The sequence below is a fragment of the Prionailurus bengalensis genome, chromosome A1 (genome assembly GCF_016509475.1).
Source record: "Prionailurus bengalensis isolate Pbe53 chromosome A1, Fcat_Pben_1.1_paternal_pri, whole genome shotgun sequence".
Lineage (NCBI taxonomy): Eukaryota > Metazoa > Chordata > Mammalia > Carnivora > Felidae > Prionailurus > Prionailurus bengalensis.
Window position 1 is genome coordinate 48472255 of NC_057343.1, and position 15265 is coordinate 48487519.

A 15265-nucleotide genomic window follows, 5' to 3' on the forward strand; every position below is an offset into this window, starting at 1 on the left:
GAAGCGTGTTTGGATGGGGATGGCTGGAATGTGCACCCCCGTGGCTCTCTCCACAGTGTCTTTGAGTGGAACAGAGTGATTCTGCAGAACACCACGTTCATTTGGAAGTGGATTTCTGTCTGTAATAAAGCAAGCCTCAAACGATTTTAGTCTCTCATTTTTATGAGTGATTCAACTACCCTATGATTTGCTCAGTATGAGACGAAGGGCAGTATTGTTGGGTTTATATCGGTGCGAACATACGTAATCAAAGTATTTGTTGAATGTTTTTGATATTCACTGCTCTTAACTCTCTCTCCCACCTTAGCCCCTGATCCCCACCTTCCATCCTTTCTCCAGTCTCTTAACCCACAACCCCCTAGTGGCTAAGGACACCGGTTCTGGAACCAGACTGACTGGGAAAATTGCCTAAACTCAGCGCCACTCTTTTTTATCTATAAAAATTAGGATAATAACAGGACCTAACTCAGATTTTTTGTAATGAATTAAAAGGAACAGATATGATGCTTAGAATGCTGCCTGGCATCTATGAAGTACTCAATTATTATTTGAATTACCACCTACCATCTATCACCATTCTATATAATTATCAGTAGCATTCACTACCATTCTCGTCATAGAGTGGATTTACCTAGTAGATCTTCAACTGAAGGACATTACGCTGGAGGATAAATAGATTTTTCAAGTGCTTAATTTAGCAATTATTCAAAAGACATTCTCCTCATTACTGGTCTTATTTTCAAAAACCTCATAATCCAGTTTTCTTAAAAACGTACAGAAATAAACTTGCTGGCACGTGCCAGGTGGATCCTTCTATACTTAAATGATACACAAAACCTGAAAAAAAGAATTCAATTATAGAGTCCATTCTAGGCTCGGAAAGATGCATTTTTTTTTCCATATCACTTCATATTCCTGGACCACTTTTTAATTTTGTGGTCAGTAAAATATTGTTAGGAATCCTTCTTTGGGTGCCGGTTGTTATGAGATAAAAACCCTATTCATTTTTTAGTATCAAGTATATCTCGTTCTGTGTTTCAAATCACTGTACACAAGTGGTAAAACTTTTCATAACAAAGGTTTAATTAGAATGGTTAATAACCATGATTTCCAAAGTGTCTGAGTCACCCTTAGTAATAATTAGGGAGTTTTGTTCCATACAAAATGCTTTATTTAACCTTCATGCCTTCATTCAGATAATTATACAAATGCATACAGTTAAAGGTTTAAACTCTATTTCGGTTCACAGCTCAATTCATAGGAAAGTTGAATACAGAAAAGCAATGCACCAACAGAATATGTCTGAGACACCATTAAAAACGATAACACTTGTTCATTTAAATCTCTGAGAATAGACTGGAATAATCATCCTCTGAGAGAGGCTCATTAGGAGGGTCTCCCTTTACATTATCATAGGGCAAAAAAAAAAAATCACCATTTTACAGTAAAAGGAAAAAAGCTCTGAGTATATTTACAATACATACACTATACATAAATACAAGAACAACACTTACATAATATTAATAAACTTATAACAGGGGTTGCCTAAACACTACAGAGTATATAAATGCAGAGGAAACTATTGGGAAATTAGATCTTTAGATAAGCTGGAGAAATAAATTCATTTGCAATTAAAACTCTGAACAGAAAACCAAATGAAGATTTAAGAAATTAACACATTTGCTTGCCAGCATCATTGGGGGGGTTTTATCCTTTAATGCGTAGGACCTCCTCTGGGCATTGTAACTCTCTGGGGTCAGGGACCCGAGAGTCTTTTGTAAAATTACATCTGTAAAGTGAGTCAGACGCAGCACATCTATTCAATTTGCTGTTCAGAGGCTTCAAGCCTAGAGTAACTGTTTTGTAAACCAAAGGATGTTTTTGTATTTTTACACAGATGGATCTTGTGATCCAGTCATCATGTATAATGAGCTAAGTGTCAAGGAAAAGGAAAAAGATGCCTGCTTGATTTGGCCAAAGATGATATTTTTCTTTATTCCCATATATTTTTCAAATACGAGTGAGAGATTTATTTAAAAGAATATGACGTTTGAACTGACCCCCACACACCAAGAGCAATGTCTAGACTACTACTAATTATAACTAAGTCATTTTAAGTGGCAGGTGGGTATCTTAAAGGTGGTCTGTTCTCATCGTTTCACAACACGGAAAGTTCTGAGTACATTCTTCAATGGACAAACATGAATTTGCTGGTTTCTCTTTTTTAAAATGAGCATGTTATGATACACATAATTGCATTATGATGCAGGATGACACAATACATAAGACGATGTTTTCAAGCTGGTTTTGTAAGTAGTTATCTCACATCCACAGAGAGTTGGTTTGCCATGGGATGCAACGTGTCCCACATAGACATGGACAAAACAATACAACTACCGTTCTGCGAGGGGTCGGGGGCGGGGGGATGGTGATTTTTTTAAAATGAATTTTTAAACACAACAAATTGTGGACAGACAAGTTGATAGGAAAGAGCCTTGAATATAGGCACCAGTGCCCCAGTTCAACAATACCCATCCAACATGATGAAGCCTGAGGAACAAAATATATATTGCAGTCTGGGTGTAATTAAAAAACTCTGCCATAGGAAAACTAGAAACACAAGTAGGGAGAAAGCATTTTCTATAAGGTTTTACACTGTATCTTTGGAGCACGAAATTAGCAAGGGGAAGATGTCGGTGTGTCCCTAAAATGTCTTACTTTTTGATTACCTGAGCACTTTTACTAGAATGTGACCCGAATTCTACCCTCCTATGCACCCTCATTTTTCACCAAAAATGAATCTCTGTGAACGTCTTGGTAGGCCTGCTTTGGTAAAAGCAAGATATAATTCACAGAGTCTGGTTCTTGCTTTGCACAAAGGGCAGACTCTATTGTCCCAAACATCTAAAATTTCTAGAGATGAAACCCAGAAAGAAAGAAAAAAAAAAAAGTACCGATGTGACTATTACCACTATTCATCTCTTTTCAACTCACTTAAAGTTGTGGTTTTGTTGTTGAGAAATTGTTGCTTGTGAAACCCAATTAACGGAGAAGAGAGCCCCTTCCCGCAGTGGCTTGTGCACACAGAACACTTGCTTTCAGCACGGAAGGGAATTTGTTTATACAGGTTTTATCTCTTCCCTCAGCCAAGTAACAGGGAGAAAGATCATAATTCAGGGGATTCATTTTCAGAAAAAAGAAACACCATGAGAAATGACATTCTCTTAATGTTTTCTAAGCCCATTAGTGCTTCCATGGATCAATACTGTCAAAGACCTTGTTCTACACAGAAAAGGGGTGGCGGTTGATTTCTCTGATGTTGGACAGCTTCTCACATAAAATTCAATTAAACTAACAATACCATAAACAAATTATTCATAAGATTATTTAAAACATTCCAAGGTGGTACTTTCAGGTGAGAAATCTGAAAAGGAACTATTCGTTCTCTCTCCTTGCTTGTCGTCTGAATGTTTGTGATTGCCGCCCCGTTAACAACTGCCAAGAGTGGGCTGATATTCACGAGTTCTATGGAGGTGTACATTTCAAAAGCAATTTAAGCAGATTCTAGAAGGTCTACAGGTGGAAAGGCTTTTACTATACCTACAAATAAATACATAGACTTGAGAAAACCCACTCTGGCTAAAATGCTACCGAGTAGGGGAGAGTTTTCAGGATTTGGGATCTCTGGGCCAAACATTTCAGAGGAAAGTGACAAATTCAGGGAGACAGCTGATCATTGCTGTTTGTTTATAATGATCCCTAATGCAGGACTTCCCAGGAGAAGCCTGATTTCAGATATTAGGTACCACTGTCATATCATGTGCTATATCTTACTTGGAAAATAGGACTACCCAGCCATAAAACTACTTCAGAGTTAGAAATATGAAAACTTGGCTGCAGGGAAGCCACCTGCAGTGTGGTGCAGTCGGAAGAACACGGCCTTCAGACTGGAGACAGGTAGCTTCACATTCCCACTCTGCTGTTCACTATTTCTGTGTTTGCAAATGACTCAGCCACTCTCTGTGCCCCATTTGCCCAACTATAAAATGTAGACCTGTTTACAGAATAGAGGCAACGTGTCCAAAAACTGCCTAGTAGAATGCTTGGTGGATAGTAAGGGTTTAGTAAAGGACAGCTGTTGTTTCCACGGTTTGCTGAATTTTTGACCTTTCAACTTCATTCAGTACTTTGAGACAACTTGTAGCAAACAGCCCAGTTAGAAGACTTGACTTCAGCGAGATTTCAGAACCCAGCAGCTTTCCTTGGACACTTGATTGGTTCTTTTACACCCTATCCTGGCACATTTCCTTCTCCTTTTTGTTCTTTCTGTAACTTAGAGAAGGAAATAGTGAATGGTTTTCTAGGCCTGTGGTCTGGTTCTGGAGAAATATGTAGACCACTGTCCATCGTGGTAGCCTTCACTGTCTAAAGCCTGAGTGTTTAATCACAGTTGTATTTTTTAAAATTGCTCCTACCAAATGTTTGGCTCTGAAAGAGTATAATTTTGCTGATAGCCCTCAATAGCTTGTTTGGGTGGATTTGTGCTCTGAGATGGTAAGGCTGGAGAATTTCCAGGGCTCTTGTCTATTCGTATAATCTCATTGTATATTTCTATTCATGACTCCACTTCTAGCAGTAAAATAATTACAGGAAAAAGTAGGCAAGTTCTGAATGTAAATCTGGTAATTTCCAGGACTAACTGCAAACCTTGGTCAAAGCTAGGCTTACTGTCAGCAGTCTTCAGTAGACTTTTTTAGAGAGAAACGATTGTGTCGATATTCATTCCAAAATGGTTCTTGTAGGATAACAGAAAATACTAGGGAAAAAGAAAATGAAGAAATGTAAAGATGAATTTGTGCATTTGATATTAGTTGACAAAATAAAGTAAAACAAACAAGTATCTCCAGTGTTTTGCTCTACATAATTTGACTTTTGTTAACTGAGCAAAACCTTTTGAGCTACACACAGTGCTTTGCGAGTTTGGGGCAAATCAGTGAAGTTTTTACCTTAAGATTATAATTGCCATATTCCAGAGTGTATGTTGAAGATAACCTTAATGTTCAGATTTGCATTCTTACATTCTGTAAGATTAAATTAATAAATACTAATGTAAAACAAGATTGGGTATATTTAAAAATCACAAAAGAATTTTCGTGGGTGTTAGAACCTGTTCAATTTACGATGTGCATATATTTATTCTGTGTGTGTGTGTGTGTGCATGTGTTTCCCAAATGTGGAGGAAAGACCCGGTCTAATGAAGAATTATTGCTGTGTAAAAGCATAGGAATATCTCATTGGTCATAATGTCTATTGACAGGCACTTTCAGCTTTTAATTCATTTCTGAAAATGGGCATTAGCTTATTCCTGTTGCCAGTACAGATTCGTTGAACATGTGGCCATATCCATAGCACTTCATCTTGTCAACATGTAGCTACTCTTAAAAGTATTCATTCCCTCTGGAATTAAACAAGAATCAACCAACACCTTATAGTTGTTTTGCTTTTTTGCTTTTTGTTTGGTATCAAAAACTAGTTCACTGAGGAGGAAGATAATTGAGAAAAGAGAATAATTGCTAGATGCTTCTCTTTAGCACAAGTAAAATCCTATGCGGCTATTTTCTCCTCTTCAGGCAAAGACATTTTGAATTTGGAATCAGTTGTCTGCAACTTAAAATGACTTACTTCACTGTGTTTTAAACCATCGTGGCTAAATTGAGACAAGTGACCACTCCATTTGGTCAGAGCACAAAGAATGTGCTCTGACACAGTGGAACACAGTTCCCATGGCAATATTGCTAATTGTACGATATACAAGGCATATCTGAACAAGTTTCTTTTTTTTTATTGTGATGAAAACTAGAAGCTCTTTTTTCCCAACATACTTCATCAAACTATTTACAACCTCTGTAAAATTTGTGAGTTTGAAAATACTTTTCCACTATCACATACGTTTACGAATACAGCAAAATATTTTCACTCTATTTTTTTTAAAGATGCAGTATCCTCCTATGTCATTTTCTTACGAAAATCTGAATTTCTATTGCAACTGCACAGTATTCAGCATATTTAAAGTACCAATGGACATGGGTCGCTAAACAGACATTACTCTATAATGAAACTGTGAAAATATAGCATTTTTAATTTTTATGTACACTTCTTAACTATAAAATGCAGGCAAAGTCATACATAGCATTATAAGCTGATTCCCTAATAAGGTAAATAACTTACATTTCTAGACAGCATGGATTATTACAAATTCATTCTTTTAAAAAAGTTCTTTGTTGATATTTACGAGCCCACTGGCTGCTGCATATACAGGTGTGTATGTGGTGGGGGTGCCTGTACAGGTAAGTGGAAGAAGGCAGTGTGGGGGTAAGCAGAAATGTAGTATGGAAGACGTGACTTACCAAACCCCTTTTCAGAACAAAAGCATGTTGAATGGAAAGATTTTTGAATGAGATGCACTACCTCAGAAAAACTGAAGGAAGAGATTTGGTCAACGAAGTTACAGAATACATAGAACCTCCTAGATTTACAGGCGTGAGTACAGAGCAAAATCTGAGACGGGACTATGCGGTATGAGTATTAAGGCTTCCTGGGCCCAAAAGGACGCATGAGAGTTCTCTCTCATTCAGTCCCTTACATGAAGACTATAGCTCAGTGTATTATGGGTGCTGGTGTTCTTAACACTGCTTAAATTCTGTCAGTCCTCGCTATAAATGTTAAGACACCTTTCTAACAACATCATGGCTACATTTCTTAGCAGTCATAACCACATAACAAAGGCGTAGGAATACATTTGAAGGCCTCACCTCACCAGATTTATTCATTTGCAGCTTTGGTAAGTATAAATAAATAACGTACAGAATAAGGAATACTGCATCTTTATCCATATACATGTTATTCTAATGAACTGATTTCAAAGTGCAGAATTAGATTTACGTTTAAAACAGAAATGGCAAAGTTTGAAGTTTTAAAAAAAGCTGTATAAAAATGAACACCATCTTTGTATAAGCTGTTCCAAATTTCAACCAGAGTGAGAATGGCCTTTCTCATCCCCTAGTACTGGCATTTGTAAACACTGTAGCATTTTGTAAGGTTTTCTCCCCACCTCACAATTTCCCCTCCTATTTTCCACTTAAAGTGAATAAAAAGTGCTCTTTTTAAAAATGCAGTTTGTGTTATTGTCAACTGCTTTTGCAAATCAATGTCCTATAGTGTTTTGTCGAAGTGATGCCAGGCAGTAGTACATTCTTTATGGGAAAGCCATTAGGGATTTTCGTCTACATGTCTTAATACAACTTAAGACAAGTTATCAAGCAGGCTTCTCAGAGTCCACACATAATTGACAGGATGGGGCTGGAGGTGGATAGGGAAGCGTGAATCTTTTTCCTAACAACTTATGATCAGAATATGGGGAGGGCATCTATTAAAACCTCCGAGTAACTTGTAACTCTTTCAAATAATGTTAAGTCTCTTGAGCTCCCATCTCTACACCACAAAGAGATGACAGTCAAGTCTACTACAGCTCCTCAAGCCACTCCAGCTGTCTGTGTAGTTCTCAAACACGCACATGTGTCCAACTGCAAACTGAACAGCTCCAAATTTAAAACCAAAGAATGCTTCTAGTTAGGCAACTGACAAATCCTTTGGATTCTGCCCCTTGTCTGTTGCTCATCGTCTACTACTGTGCTTTTTAAAAGAGGCTAGAATGGATATAGATGAAATGGAGGAGGCTTTTCCATGCCTGAAGATATTCCTACTTAAAAATCCAATTCCTTCTCTCCCAAATCACTTTCCTTTCCATGGGGAAACACTGGTAGGAAACTCACCAGGAAGAATTTGCTATGTCCCGGGATGAGCCCCAAGTAAGTTTCCGTCCTGAGGGGGAGATCAGCAACTCACTCACTGCTTGTGCTCGGATCTCTCTTTAGAAGTATCGATTATGTCGAAAGGGGGAAATGTCATAATGCTGACAGGTTTTATCAGTTAACTTACCATCTCCATCTCAGTCTGGTTTCTACTTTCAGAGGGTGGAGAAAAAGCTCACTTCCCTGAACCTTTCCGATGTGATCAGAGAGGAGCAGCTCATTTAGTTCTGTGCTAAATTTAAGTCAAGCTGTCACTCAGGAAGCTCCCACTGCCTGTCAGTTCTACAAATTCTAAAAACCATTTCTACTTGTAACACTCTCAAGACATCTCTCCGCAGAGAAAAGATTGCCCCTCTTATGAGAGTAGGCAGAGTGAAATCAAGTCTACACTGCGCCTGGACGATTCACCTACTGACAGCCAACCAGGTTCTAGGACCGGCAGTGAGGACATCACAGGCCATGCTGGCCACTCTCTGTGTTCTTTGCCACTGACCAGTAACCAACGCCGCTGTGTAGCAAGAAACCTTTTTCTATCCAAAATGGTCACAAGCAATGAGAAGTAGGAATTGTATACAGTACAGATAAAAAAAAACAAACAAACAAAAAAAAAACAACTTTCCAGTTGGTAAAAAAGAAAAAAAAAAAGAAAAAAAAAAAAAAAAAAAAAAAAAAGAACGAAAGAGGAGAAAAAAAAAACAAAAAACAACAACCAAAAAACCCAGTGCTTGGTGGGCAGTAAGATTGTGTAGCAAAAGGAGCTGTTTATCAACAGAATCGCAGCCCTTGTTCGAAGGAAATTGCCTGATGAATTTTTCAGACCTGGCAGAAAATGCAGAGCACGTATTTTTGAAGACAGAATTTGACCTGAAAATCATTATGCTGTTGCTTGAACATTTAAAACAAATTCCTTTTAATACCATCCAACACGAATTGTCCTTGTTTCAATGTTTATAGTTCTTGCTTCATCATTAAAGTTTCTCTGAGTAAGAAGAGGATCCCCAAAAGGATAGTTCTACAACCGGAAATTATTTCAGAATGTTCAAACATTTAAACATGAGCTAGGAATATTGTGAGGTTAATTTGTGCAATTCCCCAAATCAAGTGTTGGTGATTAAAATATATTGCAAAGGCCTATGCTGGCAACCTTTTATATCTAAGCTATAAAAAATCTTAACAACAACAACAACAACAATAACAAAAAAACTTCACCAAGCCCCTTAGCCACATAAAGCTGAAAAAAAAAAAAAAAAAAAAACCAACCCAGCTTTTAGTGGAGAAACAAAATACGGTAATTTTTCTGAAAGAATGCTTGTTGGTGATGTATTGCTTTGTTTCCTGTGTACTTTGCTAGCTGCAAGAAAGGCTCGTGAGTTTAGGGGGCTGACGGGATGATCATCTCCTTCCTCTCACCCTCAGCACAGGATGAGTGGGTTCAACATCCCTGTAGATGCCAGCGCAGAACCCCTGGGTTCCGATACAGTTTAGAAAATGAAGTCTATATAGAAGAACCTATTGGAGAGTCACTTGGCCTTGGCTCTCCAAGTGAGGAAACTAGCACCATGTCAGGCTTTCCTCGGGGAGCTCTCCCTTTCCACTGACTCGGTTCCAAGGAGAACTGACCCATTAACCCAAGGGTTAACTCCCTGCTATGCCTCCTTGGCCTTTCTCGTCACCAAATAACTGTTTTCAAACAAGAAAAGGGGAGCATAATCTTTAGTTGTGGTACTCAACCAAGCAGGACAACAAACAGCAGAAAGATTACCTCAGGGCTCTAAATGTAACCAAGACATCTAAAATGCTAGGGTGTTTTTTACAATCCCTTTAGTAAGTATGAAAATTGGTAACGTGAGTCCTCAGTGAAGTTATTGTAGGAAAGTCCTTTTATTCATTATTGCTTTTCTCCTCAAGAGGCGCATTATTCCATCTCTGCTTTGTCTGATTTTTCATGTTCACTGACTTTGCCCGAGCAGCCCCACCTCTTACCTTGGTGCCAGTGTGTCTAAGAAAGTTTGTTGTTTTTTTTTTTCCCCCTGATTCCTTGTAATCAAATACTAGGGGCAGGAAGAGATGATGCCTAGGTGACAGAACACTGCAATTTGAAGTGGGGCAGTAGTTTTTTAGACAGGCTCTTCCTATTCAACTACAGAACACCTCTGTGCCAGTCCATGCCAGGGCAGACACCGAGACTAGGCTCCAACTGAAATGTCGCTGCCCCTCTGCTCGAACAGATGAACAAAACAGAATCAAAACAAAACAAAAACAATCAACGACAAACAAATGAGAGATTCAATGTTGGTTTTCTTCAGGGCATGGCAGAATGACAAGTTGCGGGTGATATCTAGTTGCCGTCATCACTATTGCAAAGGGCTGCCTGAGCGCCCCTTTATTTTCAGGTAATGGAACCTCTCCAACAGGCTGCTTCTTCTCTACTTTCATGCTGCTTGCTGGTAACAGATTGGATGTGTGTTCTATCTTACTGAGACAGTAACTAAAATTTCAGTAAAAAGAGGGTAAGGGGTGGGATGATGGGAGAAGAATCCAAATTTAAAAGGTCTTGCGCTAGCCATCAATTTGTGGTAGACGACCTTTACGGTATCGATAACAAAACGTCTGACAGCTCAGAAAACGTACAAGCTACAAACATCTTGAAATGGCAGAGTACACAGCACGGGAAACAATGCCTGTCTCTTCAGCATTTGTGTCACGGATCTCCCAGGCCAGCGAGAAGACGTTTCTGGTGTAGTCGTGATGGGGGTTACCTTCAGACCGAAAGGAGAAGTGTTACTTCTTTTTCCTGCTCTGGTTTCAGACATCGTGGGATGGTGATGCCCTTTTGTGTTAACACTGTGAAGGGGATTCAGCCCTGCTGAATTGGGTGCCGCTAAGAGATCCAGCTCTTACGCTCAGCTGGACGGGTAGCATTCCTCACACCAGCATGTGCCTCCGGCGGTGCAGTGCCAAATGATCTGACCGGGAAAAGCTGCGATCACAGTCCGCGCACTTGAATGGCTTCACTCCCGTGTGTTTGCGGTAATGCCTTGTCAGTTCGTCCGAGCGCGCGAACTTCCAGGTGCAGCCTTCCCAGGTGCACTTGTAGGGTTTCTCTCCTGGAAGAAAAAGGGACACACGCTTTGGTGCTCCATCACTTTTCCATAACAACCAAGCCAGCACTAGGGGTGGGGCAACTGCAGCTCTCAGGGGATTTTCCACCTGGTAACCTTTCTGTCTGGAAACCTTACCATCCTGCCAGCGGGTCTGGGGTCAGCCAGGTGGGGGTTTCAATCCCGTCTCTCCTGTTGGGACATCTGGCAGACTTAGTTAACGCTTGCACCCTCAATTACCGGGGAGTTACTTTCCGGTCAAAATACGGAAAGGCGTAAACTGATCACTACTGGATATCATCTCGACTGGGTGACTAAAGAGGCATTTTAGGTCTCTACTTAGGGTTGATTGGGCTCTAATGCTGGGACTCACAAAGAATTATAAAGGGTAATTAGTTAGGTTTTGTTTCAATACTCCTCCCAAAATGTATACCACTTGGATGGTTTAAAGCTGTTTCAGGACACAATGTTCATTTATCAGTCACTGAGAATAAGCAGAGTCTCATTAAAAGGTAAAGCACTCCACCACTCCCCAGAAATTAGGTATGAAGTACCTATCGTTCATAAACCATCTACTTTTTGCTTGTCTACTGGAAAGGAATCCTAGATAGCTAAGAGTGTAAAGTTTAAATACTCTTTTCAGTGATTTAATTACAGCGAGCCCTGAGGAATCATCAAGTTGGTTTTAGTGTTGAAACTCATGGTGAAAAGCAGTCTGAAGAAGTATGTAATTTGACCAGGTCCTTCAGTCAACTTGTAAGAACAGTAAAATATGCAAAGGCTTTGCTGGGAAAAGATACACTACCCATTGTCCAAACGAACTCCCAGGGGGAGAGAGACAATGGTTGACCCAGGTGTGTTTTTTCCTGGCTCTCACTCAGAATGGATGCCCTGTCCCCATGCAACCCCACAAAAAGTGATCTCTCCTTCTGTTCCTTCCATCCAATAGTCAACAGAATTCCTGGCCACACACAGTGTTTGGTGAAAAGGACCTACGACAGGGAAGGGAGTTTTTGGCTGATTCCTATGCAAAGTGAGTATTACTAACCCCACCTTACAGATGAGAAAACTGAGGCTCAATGCAGTAAAGTAACTTGCCCAGTGTCGGAAAAAAAGAAGCGTGTGGTTCCAAATCCAGCCCTTTTCACTATGTTACAGTGGAATGTAGAATTCTTTTCCCATGTAAACTTTGTCACATCCTCAAAGTTGGTTCTACTTTCTCAGGAACTCCCAAATTATTCATTTCTTACTTCTATTATATCATCTATCACAAGGTATCATAAAGATTTTATTTAGGTGCCTTTTCCTCAACCAGTTTCTGAATACGTGGAGGTCAAGGACCAGGCCGCTACCATTTCAGTATCCTTGGGGTAAAGGATAGAATAAATATCAGACAAGTTCTTGAATGAATCAACAAAACTGCCACACACACACACACACACACACACACACACACACACAGAACTATAAGGCTCTGTACACGAGAGTACAAGGGACACCAACATGGGAGAACTAGCCTGAACTGGACCCAACATTTTTTACTCAACCATGAAATAAATGCTATCCCTATGGGCCCTTTCAGGATCAGGAGATCCTTTCAGAAGTGAGTGAACGGCACAGACCCATTAAATCTAGAAATGCTGATGCTCTAATTGTGGGCCACAGAAAGCTCCAGGTTGTTCTGAAAGAACTCCTTTCAAGTAGAAGCCTACTGAGTGGATTAACCCAAAACCTTACCCTCTGACACATTCTGGATGTCCTACAGAGAGAAAAATCTTCATTTGCAGGTGTCTATTGAGCAAAGTTGAACAGAAATTAAAATAATAATAAAAACCAGCAAAACCCCTAAGTGGAAAAGATTGAGTGTCTCCTCCATAGTATATCACTGGCAACTGTTAACATGCTTTTATTTACATGCCATCCCTAGACGTTTGTGACGTTTATATCACGAGCATGGGTGATAAGGAACTGGGCTTGATATAAATCATGTCTTCAAAAACACATCCATCTTTGGGGCACTGAGCTCAGCTAGCGGACTCAGTGACCAACAGGCATTTCTTAGCTCTCTCCTGTGTCACCAGGAACCAACCACAGAGAGTGTAAAGTTATGAAGGAAAGAAGACAGCGTTTTCTAAGTTGAAGGATGGATGGAGAAGGGTCATGTGTGTCCGACTCCCCTTGCTGTTCCAGATGGAGTGAGGGGAAGAGGGCCCACAGCTGGGATGAGCCTGGAAAATAAGCAGAGGCAAGGAGGACACAGGGGCTTCTAATTTCATCTCAGGAGGGATGTTAGAGGTTTGGATGGCCTGCCTTGGGGACACTTTCTTGTCTCAGGTGCTCTCTGGACTTTTTGCACCTCCAAAGTAGGCACTTCATATTCTCTAATTTCTTCCTCACAGTTATAATAGTCTTACTTTTACTTTCATTTTGGCTGTTGAATTATGGCATTTATGTCCTTTACACTTGAAAATCTATAGCAGAGGGTAACAGTGGTAAACAGTGGTAAACAGTGGTAAACAGTGGTTCCCCGGCTAAATCCGGTCTTTGGCCTGTATTTTGTGCAAACTTTGAGCTTACAATGGTTTTTACACTTGTATGTGGTTGAAAAAAATCAAGAGCACTATTTCATGGCACATGAAAATTACATGGAATTCAAATTTTAGTGTCCATAAATAAGTTTTTATTGGAACACAAATCATGTTCCTTTGTCTACATATTGGTTATGGCTGTCTTCCAGTGATGGCAGAATTGAGCACTGCAAGAGAGAATAATGTAATAAAGCATCTAGGCCTGAAATGCTTAGAATATTTACTATCTGGCCCTCTACACAAAGTTTACTGATCCTTGATGTTAGGAAGGCACCTGAACTTTGCGTAGGCTTCCTGATTACATTAACTTACTGACTTGGGGTATATAATACACACTGTTAATTTGGGATGGGTGGGTGAGGGACTGTTTTGGCTACAGAATAATCACTTACTCTCTGTTAAGGACCCCAACTAAAATTCTAACAGCACACTCAGTAATAAACACATGATATTTCACACCACATACTCTGAGAGTTCTGGATTGAGTGACTCTCTGAAAAGGCTCACCCAATCCAATCTGAGTTTTACAAATATCTTTAGGGTCTTTTCTGCTCATTAAAAAATGAGGAGGGTCTTCCTATGAGAGTCAGGATGGGGTAGGGTCAGGCATGTCTCTGTAAACTTTACAGAGATTCTACAGTGTAGAACAGTGATTCTACATGATGATGGAGGCTCCTCTCCAATCCCTTTCACTACAGTCGTCTTACAAGGCCATTGTGAACCATGATGAGTTTCTATGACTAGCTACTGAGTCTGGGGGAGAGAACACTGATAGGGAAGGATCAGAAAGTAGCTTAGCTGTTTGGCATCGTTCCTGACATGGCTATTTTAGGGGGTGGGGCCTAAAATAACTGGGGAAGGCAGTAACTGGTAGCAAGGATTTCTCTGAGCCCACAGACTTGGAGCAGGAAAACTTTGTGCAAAATCTGAGAAGTATTCTGTGAGGTGGAATCAAAGCACAATCAGTGATCATGAAAGACAAGGCTGGGTGAAATGGGTGCAGTGAGTCAAAAGGCACAAATGTCCAGTTATAGAAAAAATACATCATGGGGATGTAATGAAACAGCAGGTGACTGTAGTTAGAATACTGTATTATATATTTCAAAGTTGCTACGAGAGTAGATCTTAATGAAAAGTTCTTGTCATGCAAAAAAACCATCTGTATCTCTGCGTTGATAGATGTTAACTACACTTACCGTAGTGATACCTTCACAACATATACAAATATCGAATCATGTTGTATACCTGAAACTGGTTTAATATTGTATGCCAATTATATCTCAAAAAGAAAAAGGAAGTCAAGGAAAAGGTCTCAAAAATACAAGAGGCAGACATGTCCCTACTCTTGAATAAAACCAATGAAAATGATATAAGTTTTTAAGTTCTTAAGGGCTAGGTGATGAATGAAGGCATATAATGAAGAATGCAAACCTTCTCTACTCGGCAGTGGGGAGGGAGAAAGTGTATCAGAAAATAGTAAACTTAATTGTCTGAGCAATAAGTGAGTTTTTTCTTGAAAATTTCTTATAAAAAGGTATACTTTCTTTTTAATATCCATGAAAACTGAAGCATAATATTCTTTGCCTATTGCCTCATTAATAAAATTAGAGTTTGAGTATTTTCTCTCCATGCTTAAAAACAAAACAGAAGGGAAAAAGAAAACAATAAAAAGGAAAAAAAAATTAGAGGCTGAGCTATAGGGGGT

The 15265-nt window shown here is 39.6% G+C and overlaps 1 protein-coding gene across 1 annotated transcript in view; it reads right to left on the reverse strand.

Moving 5' to 3' along the window:
• Window positions 1-1059: 1059 nt before the first annotated feature.
• KLF12 (Kruppel like factor 12) overlaps window positions 1060-15265 on the reverse strand; it is a 446873-nt gene continuing 432667 nt past the window's right edge. The window contains 1 exon segment of the mRNA XM_043580478.1: window positions 1060-10978. Within this exon segment, the coding sequence (XP_043436413.1) occupies window positions 10797-10978 (182 nt within the window). The 3' untranslated portion in view covers window positions 1060-10796.